Raw genomic sequence first — 15,202 nt, 5'->3', positions numbered from 1 at the left:
CTTCAACAGAAAAGTATCATACCTGCTTGCTCATTTCACATTCATAATAATGGAATGTCTCTCATTAAGGTAGAATCCGTATTTTCATTTTGATTGGAGTTTAATTTTTCTGTTTCAAAGTATGTTTTGTTGTTTGCATTTACAAAAAGAAATACGAAGCTTTTCTGTTCCCATTCAACAAAGAATTCTGACATCTTGGCTTTTTTCCAGACTAGTTAATTTTTATTTAAATTTTGTTTTGAAGATCACGATTTCCCTTGAGATGGACCTTCCATTTGCTGTAAATCTCTCTCTTCCTTTGCCCTCTTTTTTTCCTGCCAGGCATAAACTACTTCACTTTCAAAGCTCTGCCATCTAATCCCACTGTAACCATTATCACTATGCACCATGGAAATGCTGACTCTTGGTTCACTAACAACTCAAACATTTACCTTTGACCATCTGCATTTTCTAATGACCATCTCCAGTCCTGTGCTGCCCTGGATGCCATGAAGAAATTCCTTGTTGTTCCTATCTTAAAACTTTCTTTTGATCCCTGCAAAATTACACAGTAACAGAACAGGTATGTGATAAACTTAATCCTCCCGTTAGTGGGTGGGTCCAGGCTTTCTTGTACTTCACATATTATCCCATCTGTAGTTACCCTCTCCATTTTGTACTTAACTTTAAAATTATGTGGGCAGCTGCTGTTTCCTGTTGTCTTTATACCTGGTTGATCATAGCTGTAAAGTGTAACTTCAGCAGGAAAAGCTTGGCTCAATCCATGTAAATTCTAGTATTTGTTTTGTACATATGCTTAAGGTACTTATTATTGAAATGTAGATTAATACAATTTTGTTCTAAGATAACTTGCTAGATGCCTTAATTCCAAAATAACAAACACCACCACCACCTTGTTTTGTGCTGCTTTTACAATGATACCTTTCAGTGTGGTCTGTTGGAATACAAACAGGTTTTATGGAGCATTTTTACTGAACAGTCAACAGGTTTTAATTTAGCTTCTTAAATCATGATTGTTTTTCAATTTTCTGCTGTACCTCCCGAATGCATAATGAAGGCACACCTGATGCTGTAAAAACCAAATGTCATTTCAGTATTTTCAGCTGTGTGATAAATTTGGAGAGCTTAAAAGTTGGTCTCATAGATGTGTAGTTACCAGAGAGCTCACAAGAACATTAGAGCGTTGCTGAATAAATAGGATTTTGGAATGGATTGCACTTTATTTTCAGAGACCTTCAAAATGCTGAAATTATGGATGGAATTTTTGTAAGGAACTTCCAGGAGACCATTTCAAACTCAGAAACAAATTCAAATTCTTTCTCCCTACCAGTCATGTTAAGTACCACTTGCACTTGCTCATGGGGATTTGAAGAGCAGCAGGCAGACTTGGAGGAAAGTTAGATTGTGTAATTCATGCCAGCTCTTAAAAACATTCCTCCTTTATCATTCTTCTTGAGAAAGAACTTCTTAAAACAGGATGTTCAGTGGCAATTGAACTGTGCCTGAGTTTTATAGTACAGCTTTATCGTACTTGTTTCTCTAAACGTTACCAAATTCAGTATACTGGTTCTGTATATTACTGGAAATTATATATATTTAGAAGAAGAATCATTTCACAGAAATTAATTGTCACAGTCTTAATCATCCATCTCTGGTTATCACTAGGCAGGAAGTCAAATGCAAAAATCAGTAATGGCCATTACATTTCTTCCTTATTTTGTGTTAAGATGTCTCTCTTTTCCCAACCAAACTGAGGGTCCAGTTCTCTGTCTCCAAAACCATTTATCCCATTGTAAAGCAAACCAAGTGGCAAGACATGAGCCGAGGTTGTTGATACCCTTGTGCTCAGGATGGAGGTGCAGGACAGCTGAGACGCTGCTCGTGTTCCAAGGGCTGCTGTGGGTGTCTATTTTAGGGTGATTGAATCATGAAATGATCACATTCTGCTAAAGAAATGAATCCTGCCCACTCTGTTTTTTGGAGTGTCTTCTCTGGGGTCTTGTTCATCACAAATTGAAAGTTGCGTGTTCCTGCCTACATGTGCGTGTGCAGCTGAGGGTATATAAATGTAGGTATGGATGAAACCCATTCTGGAATACTTAGCTAGGTTTTGAAGAAGATCTTAGTATAGCTGACTACAAATGGTGCTGGTTTTACTTAACAAGGAATTAATGAATAAAAGTTTTGTTGAGGTCTGGGAAGATACGTGGTGTTTCAGAGTACAGTGTATATATATATATCCCAGGACATTCATTCCCTGTAGCTATACATCCTGTTAACTCTGCAGCTGAAGAAGGTGACAACTCGTTGATAAGGAGGTATGAAGTTTTTTATGGGCTTTGATGACCTTGCTGTTTCTAACAAAAATGTCTTTGCTAAGTCAGATAGAAGGATTCCCGTTCGGATTGTAAGGAAAGCCACCTTTCCTAGGGATCAATAACCATTTATTTTCTATTTAATATTTAGTCTTCAGCTTCACTAGTCTTTCCCATAAATGGCAAAAATGTGCCTTCTCCAGCTGCATGTTAATTATGTTCCATTTTTAAGTCAGAACATTACAGAGAAGCTGTCAATTTGAGACTGAGCAAACTAAATATACTCAGCTGAGTGAATCCAGCACTGTGAACATGAACCACTGGTATAAATAGGAAAGGAGACACCTTGAAGCTTTACCATGTTCAAGAAGTGTCAGATCATGTTCTTTGAAAGGGATGGCAACACTCTTTTTCCACCAGTGCAGGCATGAATAATTGTTTCACCTAACACAGGCTATGCAGGTGTTCAGCAGACTCTGGTGTTGGCACCTTTACTGTTGAATTTCAGTATTTTTTGGATGGGCATTCAACTTGTTTTGCATAATCCCAGATCTTTTTCTTCATAAAGACTTATATGGGGGAGATTGAAACAAAATGTTTGTCCTTCCACCTTTAAAATACTTTCATCTACTTTGCTGACTGTTTCAAAACTTTATGGACTGTTTTCAAACAGCTCTTTTGCCAACAAGCATTGCTGTAAGGACAACTGGCAGGAACTATTAGGAGCTCTTGATTATGATGATGGTGTGTTTCATTGTTGAGGACAAAGTACTCCTGATGTTATGGGACCTCCAAGACTGGTAGAAACACGACAAATTGCTTCCCAATAGTTCTTTTTTGTTGGACCTAACTTAGCAAAGCAAGATGGGATTCTTCCAGATCTCCGTACTCCAAAGGGAGAGTCTGAAGGATAGGTCACTGTGCACAGAATCTGCTTTAATAACATTGACATGACTGAAAAACCCTGGTATGACTGCTAGGATGTCTGTATTTGATCACAGCTTCTGATTGAGAAAATGCATTTGTTTCTTACATTGTGTGTTTGAAAAGAACATATTCTGTTAAGAGTGGACACTCGTGCCACTTGGCTTCTGAAAAATGCATCACTATGAACAAAAATATCCCACGCTTTAAACATAATGTGTAAATTTTTTTGCTGAGGGAGTAATGGGGAGGAATATCACTTGAGCCTGAGAATGTCAGTGCAAGTGATACGTGTTGTGTAAGTCCCACCTAAGCTTTCAGTGTCTGAAATGTTAAATAAAGACTTTAATGAGTTCCTCTGCATAAGGATAAATTTAGCTCCAAGAGCAGAGCAAAGCAGACTTGTTGATTGGTGTGGGAATGATTGCTGTGATTCCTGAGCTATGAAGGTGCTGTCATTTCTGCAAAGGATCTTTGCAGGGGAGGCAAAACAGAGAACTGATTCTGCAAAATGAATTGTGGGTCTGTGGGTATGCCCAGAACTTTATATAGAGTCCTATTCTATTATGAATCATAACTTTGCTTTTTTGTTGTACATTATTGCTCTTTAATTACACCTTTGGCTATAATTTTGCGATTGCTTTGTGTGAAAAGTTCAAAACTGGATTAATAAATTAGTCTAGAAACTTCTTACTATTTAAATACTGCCTCAGCTATTTTCATAGCTTTATTAGAATAGTTCATGCTTCAACTTATGCCCTTTACTTTTGGTCATGGGGGTGTTCTCCAGGTCATTCTTTGAGTGGGTGAGTCATCCATTTCTGTGTGATGTGAAAATAACAAAATGACCCTTTAAAAGTGTGTGTTTTCCAAGGAAAGAGCAACACTGCACCTGCAGATGCACATCTGCACTTGCTGTACTAAATTCATGCATTCTGTCTGCTGGTACTGAGCTGGAGGAGATGCTGGGAAGTTTCTTCTCTGTACCTTCAGAGCCAGCCAGACTTTGTACCCTACAGCCTGGGGATAAAGAGGTGCCGAAATATTTAAGTGGAAGTGGAGGCATCCAATCCCTCCCCAGCTCTCTCCAGCAGTGAGCATGTGTGTTGCTGTCAACATCTAATGATGACCGGCATCAGGGGGACAAGCATTGTTGCTCTTGCTCCACAGGCACCTATTTATTATCTGTCCCAGTGAATTCCTGCCTCTGCTGGAGAAGAGATGTAGCTATCATCATTTTTGCTTGCCTTGCAGAAGGCAGGCTTTGATTTCACTCTCCATGTCTCACTGAGGTCTACATAAATCATCTGAAATTGGCCAAAATCTTGAGAACAACGTTGTGATCTACAGCTGTTATCTGTGCCTTGCCCATGTTTGTTGGGGATAAAGCCTGTTTGCATGAGGGTAACGGCAAATACACACGTGCTGCATAAACCTGTGTTGGTCATTCCTACACAACGTGCCAGAAATCCCCCTTGGCTGTGTTAACAACTAATTGCAAAGCTCTTTTTGACAAAACAATCAGCCTAGCCCCCCCCCCCCCCCCCGTGCATGTGAGTTGTGATGCAGAGCAGCACACGGAACTCGGTGCAAGTATGTTCTGTATGTGGCTGCTATGGTGATTGAAATACATAAATAAAATAGATAAATATGGACCATATTAGAAACCCATTAGTGGCGCTCTCTCAGATCGCAGGCAGCCTCCAGCGTGCGGTGTCAGCCGTGTTCCCTTGCTCCGAGCGGGCCCGCGTGGAGCGGGAGCTCCTGGGGGGGCTGGACTTGTGCAGTGGCCCTGTCCTACCTTGTCAGCTCGCAAATTCAACACAAAACGGGTAAACAAAGGGCTTTTGTGCACGGTTTATAGTTCAGTGAGGATTAGTGGCCTGACACGGTTCTCAGACGGGACAAGCTTAGCGTTAAGCCGCCCGAGGTTAACGAGGGCGGGCATGGGGCAGACTGTGCAGGCTGGAGCAGAAGGGTCTCTCGGCTTTTGGACCGGGACACAGGATTGTCAAAAGCAGGTTCTGCTTACCTGGGCCGGCGTGTCCGTCACGTGTTCCCAGCGTTCCAGGTGCCTTAGGATGCGGATGATCTCAGGCACTTGCTCGCAGTCCTTCCCGCAGCTCCGGAGGTCCCCTCTACCGGCTTGGACATCCTACCCTGTTCGTGGGCTCCGGCTGGATCAGATTCCTGCTTTTCTTCCCGCTCTCACCTTTTAGCATTCTCTGACCGTAAAATCCATCCCTTTCCTGAAATGCAGAATGATGCACTTGTCCAATGAAGTTTTTTCCAGGCGGGATTCAAATTCCAAACAAGCCTTTCATTTCCTTCGCGCTGGGGGGAGAGCAAAGGCAGGGAGGCGAAGGAAAGCGCTCGCTTCCTTTAAATCCCCACCAGTGTCTTCCCAGCGCTGGAAGCGAAGTAGCTTGTCATGGTGATCTTCGGAGTTTAACTTTAGAGGGGGAGGGAGAAAGTGGAAAGCAAACTGAATGCTGTAGTGGAGATTTCTCTCTTCCCCCACTGGGCCCCTTGCCGACTGTTTTTATTGATTTCAATCACTGGAGGCTCGCTGGCTCTCAGAAGAAACACTGTGTAATGTGTTCTTTCCTGGCTTTCATTAAAGAAACTCAATGCAGTGCGGTCACGCTGCCGAGCTCGCCTGGCAACCTGCCTACACCCTGTGGTACCTCTTTCATTGGAGGAGATCGAGCTCGTGGTTTGGGGTTGGTTTATTTATTTTTTTTCTAATTCTCCAGCAAGGATTTCAAAACAGCCTCTGCTCTGCTTCTACCTCCTCTCGCAGCCCAAAGCCTTTTTAAGCCTCGGAAGAAATTGTCAGCACCACTAAAGGGGGGGGCGACTTTGGTGGCAATGGAAGCGCCGAGTGCTGCGACAGTCTCGTGCTCCTTCTATTAAAATTCCTCTGCGTTTCTGGGGAGGGGTTAAAAGGGATGTGTGTAAGCCACAGGGATGTGGATACAAATGATTTCCAAGGGGGTTCTTTTTTTTTTTTCTTTTTTTTTAATTCCATGTTCTCCTGATTGGTTAACATGGTTTAATTAAGAGTAGGGGAGTAAGCTAAATCCTTCAACAAATATGTGCAAATTCCTGGCCCTACTGTAGTTGCAAATGAAGCAAAACTGCATTCCCCAAGCTTGCAGTTGTCTCAAGTATTTCTGTTGTACTCAGGGCTGTGATACTGGTGGAGAAAAATGAGAAATACAATACGATCCTAATTTATGCCTTAGAACTTAATCTGCCACAGCACAGGAGTATGTACTTTATAGGAGTAACAGTCTGTAAAGTGGAATTCAACAAGCTGCATTCTTTAAGTTGTGTATTCTGTGTGCCTGTAAATGCTTTCATGTAATTTAGTAAATTGTTCAATTCCTTCTTATTCAGCAGTTGCTAATGATAACATTTTATGTGTTCTTTACAGTTGGCTGTAAATCTGAGACTGCAAAGATCACACAGTTGTAAATTAAACCACATTTCAAGCTCATCAAGCTGCATCTATTCTAAATTACAGCTGCAAATTTAGGGTGCTACCTGATCACTTGTGTTCCTGAGATACAATAGCTGTATACACAAGGAGGCTTTTTAAACAACAAAAACCAACAACATTTACATGACCACAAAAAGAATCCTTTCCTGGAGCAGAAAGATAAAAATGCTGTTCTTACTTAAATCTGGTTTCCTGCAGAACTTGTTTGAGGCTTCTCTGCCTGGGTTGAATCTACAGAAAGCTTTCCAAATCAGCTTAATATAAATTGTTGCCAGTGTTTTTCTTGCAAGGAGTTGAAATTCTAAAACCACCTAGCTTTTATGAAAAATTTTATCTTTTTCTTTGAGCAGTATATAACTTCTAAAAGTTCAGTATATAACTTTGAGCAGTATATAACTTCCTCTGTAAGCACCACAGACATTATTTAAGGAGTACTTCTACATGTTGCTTTTCATTTAAAATTTGCTTTCTGCATGGTAATGAAATTTCATATGCCCTCTCTGGTCATACTTCTTCTTTTCATAGGATGCTGAATGATAGAAAATAATTATTTAAATTCATTATGGCCATGAACTGTTCTATGCAAATGCTCTAGCTGTAGTTGTAGCACAGCTCTTTGGCCAGCCTTGGATAGTAAATCATTTGTCAATCTTTCTTTTACAAACCTTGTGTCTAAGGGTCTGCCAGCCTTTCTTCTCTGTGGGTTTTGAACTGTGTTTATAGATTCCGCTTTTTGTTTTTAGGCTGGCAGATGGCCAGTTATTTATCTGGGTTCATATGTATTGTGTGAGGCAGAAACAGGACGTTTTGCATGCTGATACCGTTCACGGGGCATTTGGGGGGCAAAAGGCTACTCCTAAGCAGAGGCCATTACGTGATGTGTCAGTAGCTCTTGGTCAGTGAACAAAGCCCCTTTTGACATTTTTCCATGTAAAAAGTTATGAAATAACATGAGCTTCATGAACAAACAAGGCGATACAATGCTCCTACTATGAAATAAGCCATATAATCCATTTCCCCTCCATTTTGAACTCTCTGGAGTTCAAAAATGTGGTGCTCTTTTTATATGTTTGTCACTGGTATTTATTCCTTTGAGTTTCTGCTGTTGCTTGCCTTGCTGTTGTACAGACTTGTGGTGCTGCGCTGGGAGAAAAGGATAAAAGTGTATTGGTGTTGCAGGAGCTGGATTCACTGGTTCTAATAAATCGTGAATTTGGTGTTGTGGCTTGGTCTGTGGTTCCTTCTATAGGTTTGGCAGCAAAGCCAAAACCCTGATCAGGCAGGAAGTTCAGACCTACAGAGACGAATCCCAAAGGCAAAATTTAATAGATGAATATTCTGCTCATTGTGGCAATTCCTCAGAGTTTCTGACTCTGTCAACATTATTCTGTGCTGGCAGTGGACAACTAGGGATGCAAACGTGGAATTTTGAAGCAGTGACGAGTGCGGAGGAGGAACAGAAGTCTTTAGGAGATGTCTTCAGTTCTACTTAAGTGTGAGTCTGTCAAGGACTGGAAACAAATTTAAAAATGCACTTAGTGCTCTATGGAAGCACAACACAATTAGTGTGCTGTTATTAGTGCAGTTATTCCCCTCTTGGTGCTGCTTGCTCAGCTACTGCATTTCATAGTCCCCTGGCAGTACAAGCTTTTACGCAGATACAAAAGCTACCCTCAAAAACTGCACCTGTTTGGTTCTGCCACTCTTGTTGCAGCAGAAAAAAAGGGTCAGATATCTTCAAGAGAACCTGAGCATCTTTTTTGCTGGTTTCTCTTGCAGTTCTAGTTATTTTTCTCTGTTCTGTATTGCTTAGCAGGGCTGCTTTATACTATTAAAAGTTTCCCTTCTGTGTGAGCTGGCTCCCCATTTATGATCGTAAGCTCACTTCTGAAGATCATTCATAAAATGTTTCAAATTTGTGCAATATTTCCAGATTACAAAGAATGATGGAAAACTTTAAATGGTATCTAAAACTGCCACAGCTGAAGCCTCCAGCTATTTTGAGTCAGATGTCTTGGACTATTTAGAGCATATTGCTATATTTACCCGCAGTTCAGAAGGTTGGAGACTGGCACTGGTGAAAGGCACTGTACTGGCACTCACAGCACTTTGCCTGGAGATGGATGGGGTATGATAAAAACTTTGGGAATTTGCTCAAGGGTGCCTGAGCTCACATCTTCCTGCCCATGCAAAGCTGACATGGTCTTTTATGAGTGTAAGTGTGAAAGATTTGGGGGTCTGGCTTTTGCTCAAAAAATGGCATCCAGTGGCAATATCCCTTTTAGCACCTTTTCAGGCCTTCTGGAAAGTTTCCAAGTGGAAGACTCCCACCTCTTTAATCACAAGAAAACACTGCCTCTCCTCTGAATGTCATTCATTCAAGTGTGCTGACCTGGCCTGACCTTGTTTAGATTGAGATCTAATAAGCCCACAACCCAAGGTGGTGTGGTAGCTCTCAGCAGGCTTTGCAAATAAGCAAGTGTTGTGTTTTTCTGTGTGCATGTGGTTTAAATTTATCATGTCAATAAACAAGTGTCTCACATGCTCAAATAGAGACTTTACAATGTTGTAGTTAAGGCTAAATTGTAGTGCTACAAATTGTGATGTCACTTTATAAATATAGGAGGAGACAACCTGGAATATTTATGACCTCAAAACAATGAAGTCCTGTTGGTTGTTTTTTTTTTTTTTTAGTTTAAATAATGATATAACACTAAAACTCTTAATCCAAATGGGTCACAAACATCTTCCAGAAGAACAGTCACACCACTGGTTTTGGGAAAACAAAATTAAAAACTAAGGCTGTTGATTTAAGGAAAGGAGAGGTGCATCAACAGATTAATAAATAATAAATACTGCTAGGACTTAAACTGCAGTGGGAGGCTTGGTTTTTTTTCTTTCAAGTCCCAGGTTTGGAGGAAGGGGGTTTTTTAATACAAATTGTGATAAAATCACCCTCAGCTTCAGTGGGGACTATACCACCAAACGTAGGCATTTTCTGAAACACATAAAACCTGAGGTTTTCAAGTTAAAAACCAGTCTAGGACAGATTGTGGCCCGTCCTACTAAATTAACCAAATCAACATGGATGGATAAAAATATATTTGGAACTAGAGAAGGTGTTTGAGCTGTTGTAAGGACGGTGTCAGTACATGTGCTGGGAGTCCAAGGCAGAAGCCTGACGTATCCAGCTTTCCCTGGGTGATGCTGTGGGCCAGCAGAAGGTACCTCCAGCTGTAAATCCCGACTCTTTCCTGCCAGGACAGCCCTGCAGGAGAACAATACTCTTGTGTCAGACAGCCCACGGCCCATCCATGCTGGAAACAAATGTTGTTAGGGCTCGGTATTTACGTTGGGACTTACAGGGAGGGAGCAACTTGTTTTGTTTTTAATGGAGCGGTCAGGGAGAAGGATAAAAAGCTTTTTGATAATGCGAGGAATGTGGGGGGAAGGGGAGTTACTGAGATATGCATTTACTGTAAGTATGGAGAGGCAGAGGCCTCTTTATCAGGCTGGCTCTAATGATGTGCCACAGTCACTTTATTTGAAAGCTTCATGGCTCACAGAAAAGTAAACAAATTCATTACATTATTTTTAAAAGAAGATTAACTGTAGTGTGTCGTCTGTTGGACAGCTGCTGTAGTAATCTTTTACAAACACTTTATAAATGACCACCCTCAGTGTTTTCCAGGGCTTTGTGTGGCTGGATTGTTATTTTAGTAAGTACCAGGGTGGCTTTTCAAATGAAAACGTTGTTTCCTGTGTAACAATCCAATTCTACCTTCACCCTAAATATTATTTTGTTCTCAGCATGAACTACAGAATGTCTTCCATACAAATGCAACATATGTTGCTTTTTTTGCATGTGTTTGCAATGAATGCTGGCTTTTCCATAAAAGTAGCTAAAAAGTATTTTAAACAAGAAAAAGCAACTCCACTTTAGTGTCCTACTTCCATTTGTTCTGATTTCTGCTTCCTTAACCTTTCTTCAGTCTGTGAAAACACCAAGTTGAAAAGATGAGTCAGAGTAAGCTCAGATGATAGGTGAATTGACACTGAACAAATGTTTAGAGCCCAGCAGGTGTCTTTGGCAAGTAAGATTGTGTTCAGGTATTGTCTTGTTTAACATTCTTTGGTCGAATGTCAGCAAGAATAACCTTATTTAGCTCTCTGTCTGGATTTGAGTGTGAGAACACTCGACTGACACAAAGGAATGTAACACTAAGAACTTGTGAACTTACACAGTGGTTCTAAGCAATCTTGCCATAAAGCAGTTATCTTGTGCATTCAGGTTTCAGTTACAGGTTTTTTGAACAGGTGAGGGAGGAGCAGAGAGAGGAGGAAGAGTACTTTTTCTCACCCATCCATGGATGTCCCAGGCTCTAGCAAAGGACCTTGCCTGGCGAGTACCTCCCTCACACATCTAGGAATGCCTGGAGTGAATCCTGTCTTGCTACAGAACAGCATTTTACTTCTACACAACGTGATCTCACACTGGATATTCCAGGATAAACTCAGTGTTTATAGTCAGATAAACTATTTTAAGCTCTTCATCTGTACGTGAAATATTTATTTTCATTTGGGATATACTGATGCATATATTTATGGTAATATGGTTTCAGATGTGAATAATTAACTGTTCTGTCTGCAACCTTAAAGAAATGTCAGCCTTTGTGAGGTATGTATCTGTATGTGTTTATTGAAGATTGTCCATATGTTTCCTCGAGATTGCTAAAGGATCTCCAAGAGGTCTTGGATGAAGGTGATGGTTGTCACAGCTTTGCCCTTGGCATAATCGAGAGGAAGCCTCTGCATGGCACACAGAGGTTTTCTCAGTCCAGGGAAGTGTGTGGTTACACAACAAACAAACTGAGGATCTTAAGGAAACCCTACTGCTCCCACTGAAATGTGTGTATGCTGAATAAACATCCAAACCCTCCATCCTCTGTGAAACAGCCTCTGCTGTTCACACACCCTCCTCAGGTCTGAGTGTGGGAGAACGAACAGCAAGAAATGTTAGAAATTATGTTTAATACATAGCTGGAAGGTGCTCGGGTTCCAGCAGTGCTCAGAGCAGCAGCAGCATCTGTAGAGGGCAGTTTGACAGATCTCTCTGAGTGCAGCATTTGCAGTTCTGGGAATTGGGCAGAGCAGAGAGGTGATGGAAGTACAGTGAACAGTACAAATATGAAACCTAAACCTTCTGGTTTTGAGTATTACCTGTGCCCTTTAATTACATTTATGCGTATTTTTTTCACTTTCCTATAGAAAGGTAAACACTTCATTTAAGTGTTAATTATTTCAGGCTACAAAAGAAGAGGAAGAGCTTATTGCAGAAGAAGAGGAGGAACTTACTCCAGAGGAAAAGAGAAAACTGGAAAGAAAATTAAAAAAAGAGCGCAAGAAGAAGGAGAAACAGCTGATGAGGGAAGCTGGAATCCCCATTAAAAAGGTGGAGCCCAAAAAGCCATCGGGATCTGAGCGGGCCCTGGCCTATTTAACCAGGTAAGAACAGTAAAACCACTGCAGGTGCTGCCTACAGAGGTAAGCTGTAAACCAGTAACCCAGAACAAGCTGTACCAAGCAATAACACGTTAAAGGAAATTGGCTGCAGTTAAGTACTAAGTTAATGTTTCATCTCAGTTGACACCCTGGAGGACAGTTGATCACCCCATTGTATTTCAACAACAGAGGGAGGTTAAGTATGGTGCAAGCATTTTGTAGAAGGGCAGCTCCTGTCCTGAAGATCTTCTGGTTGTTGCATAAATATCACAGGCGTAGCTGCACTTACAGAGATGAAAGGCACAATGCAAAAAGGATTGCATTGAGCAAATGAGTTTTGTTTCTTGAGTGTGCTGTTCTAGGCAGAGGACTTCCAGTTGTTCTCTTTATATAAGCAAATTCCATGGAGTGGTTAAGCATTATGGAGTCTGAATTTAACCACCTGCAGAATGTTTGGATATTTGTAGATTAAGACAGGATTTTGCCACTATTTTAAAGTTATTAAGTGTACAGTGCCTGATTTTTGCATACCAAAGTGCACAGCAAGTATAGTGGCTGATTTCTGATTGGAAGCAATTACTTCATCCAGTTAGCACACCTATTAGAAGACTTAAAATTCCAGCACAAAGCAGAGTCTGTGGTTAAACTGAAGAACTGCAGTGAAGCACTCAGGGTACCCCACAGACAGTAAGAGGCCGTGTATAAACAGGAAGATAATGTTTATTTTTTTTCCAAACTGCAAAATACACCCTGGCTGTAAGACCTCCAGAAGACTGGCATGTTACAAATAGAGGGTTACCAGATGGAATAATTCCAGGGTTGCATCCCTGCCTGTGCTCAAAACTGAAGCATCCAGACTGTCTGAATTGTTATTTACCACTCGCAGTGGGAAGGGAGGAAATTAATTGCATTCCAGGCAGAGGGACATGTGCATCTTTGTTACATAACCCTCAGCATGCAGCGATAGCAAAATGACAATAATATTTTTGATCTGGAAAACAGCTGGAGTAGTTCACCGCTGTTTTGAACTGCAAATGGATTGACAGTTAGCTTTGAACCATCTGCTCAGCCTGTTCTCTGGTGTGTGTGCTCTGTAAGTGGTGGATCTCCAGATAATGGATTTCAGGTTTGGAAAGTAAAGGAACGAGCTGTGAGGTTTTGCTTGTTATTCCACTTCTACCTGTATTCATTTTTGTCTTGTTACGTGGGAGAATATGAAATTATATTCAAACTAATATTTGAACTAATTTGATTCAAGAGTTTCACTTAACCTGTACCAAATTACCTTGAAATAGAAAAGCAGCTCTGTCATTTGGTCTTGTAATACAGAGTCTATGGGCTGTATATGCAGCAATAGGTTGTGAAGGATTATTTCAGCAACAGACAATCTGAATTTTGTCGACTTAACAGGGATAGTTGTAAGATGTTAAACTGCCAAGCAAACACAGCCAATAGTCACCATTCTAGCCCCAACTGTGCCAGGACCATCTTGCACCATTGTAAGTTACAGAAAAACAGCTTAGTCCTCTGACACCTCAGACCTTTTTCCAACCCAGTAAGACTGCAAAAGAAATAACTGGATTTAAAGGAATCTGAGAAGTAATACACTAGCTAGGGAGGGGAAACAAAAATCCAGGTTCTGGAAACACATTGCAAGCTCTCCAGCATATTCAGTGGATGAAGGATTTCAGTCTATGTGCATTTGCAGGGCTACAGACATGTATAATCTGTGGGTAAGTAAATCATATAGATGCAAGAGATTAATATAATTGGAAGTAAACAAAAGAGTGCTGTGGATTTGTGTTTTGCCCCACCTACAATAAAAGCCTTTTATTTCATTTTATATTACATGACATAAGTGTTGGTAAGTGAAGTGGCATCGGAACTCCCTGATGCAGCATGAATCTCCTGCAGGACAGGTGGAACTCGATGTAGCATATGATAACTGAAACAGTCATCTTTATTAATTGGGGGGCTGTTTGCAGCAGGAGAGCACAGCTGTAGGAGGCACGAGGTGACTTTCACAAAGCTCTGCCTCATGCTGTCAGTCGAGGGGAGTTCATGAAGAGAGCATTGACGGGAGGGAATAAGGCACCCAGTGTGCAGGGCAGGGCTGCTCCCTGCATCCTGCTCTTCCTGCTGCTTTCAGAGCAGCCCTGCAGCACTGGAGCTGCATTCCAAGGGCTGCATCGAGGCTCTGGCTCTCTCTGGCAGCCCTGCCAGCGTGTGCCCCCTCTGCTGCAGTCCTCCCTGCTGGCACAGTGTGCCACAGGCTGAGCAGGTCGTCCGGTGTTCCAGTTTTGTTATTTGAGTCTAAAAACAAACGATGCTTTCCAGTCTCCAGAGGGATCAAATTATCATTTTATTGGAAGGCCATCCTAGCTGGGAGAGGCTTTTTTCCCCATGCACATGACATGGCCACATGCAACAGCAGCTGATGCCAGCTCAGACTGCAGCACGCAGCTACTGTACATGAGGAGCTGGAGGGTCTCCCCTGTGAGCTGGGTGACTTGGACAGCCCAGGATTTTCAGCTCCTTGCTCATTTGAACAAGACCAGGCTGAGCATGAGCAGGTTTGCACTCCTGATGGAGGAAAAGCAGCCAAATGTCTCCTGTTCCCCCCCCCCCCCTCACTTTCTCTTGGCCTGTGTGAAAAGAAAAGGGGGAGAGAAAAAAAAGTCTTTGCTTCACCAATTTTTATCTCATCTTTTCCTCGGTGAGATGAGTTCAGGTGGTTCCCAGCACAGTTCTCTTCCAAGGCAGCAGTTGGTAGAGAAAAGTCACTGCTGTCAGATCCTCATCTTACCCACGGAGCCGACAGGAAGATCTGAAGATACAGAGAGGATTAAAAGTAGGGAGCTGAAGCAGAAAGGTTATAAAACTCTGAAAAGGGAAAAAAGAAAGTGAAATAATGGAAAAACCCCAGAGTGGTACTGAACAGAAGAGAAAAAAACCC

General features: G+C 41.6%; 2 protein-coding genes across 2 annotated transcripts in view; one reads left to right on the top strand and one right to left on the bottom strand.

The window, feature by feature from the left end:
- GPR146 (G protein-coupled receptor 146) overlaps nt 1-5,625 on the bottom strand; it is a 48,995-nt gene extending 43,370 nt beyond the window's left edge. Inside the window, exon 1 of the mRNA XM_042036830.1 lies at nt 5,272-5,625. The gene's annotated coding sequence lies outside the window, so the exon portion shown is untranslated. The remainder of the gene's footprint in view (nt 1-5,271) is intronic.
- Nucleotides 5,626-5,751: 126 nt separating this feature from the next.
- CUNH7orf50 (chromosome unknown C7orf50 homolog) overlaps nt 5,752-15,202 on the top strand; it is a 32,963-nt gene continuing 23,512 nt past the window's right edge. Inside the window, exons 1-2 of the mRNA XM_042036834.1 lie at nt 5,752-5,962; nt 12,050-12,249. Coding sequence (XP_041892768.1) covers nt 5,870-5,962; nt 12,050-12,249 — 293 coding nt within the window. The 5' untranslated portion in view covers nt 5,752-5,869. The remainder of the gene's footprint in view (nt 5,963-12,049; nt 12,250-15,202) is intronic.

Source organism: Corvus kubaryi, unplaced genomic scaffold, assembly GCF_017639235.1.
Source record: "Corvus kubaryi isolate FWS band 111438036 unplaced genomic scaffold, C.kubaryi_AGA036_p1.0 37387, whole genome shotgun sequence".
NCBI lineage: Eukaryota > Metazoa > Chordata > Aves > Passeriformes > Corvidae > Corvus > Corvus kubaryi.
The sequence above is the reverse complement of the archived record's forward strand: the minus strand, read 5'-3'. Positions and strand labels throughout refer to the sequence as shown.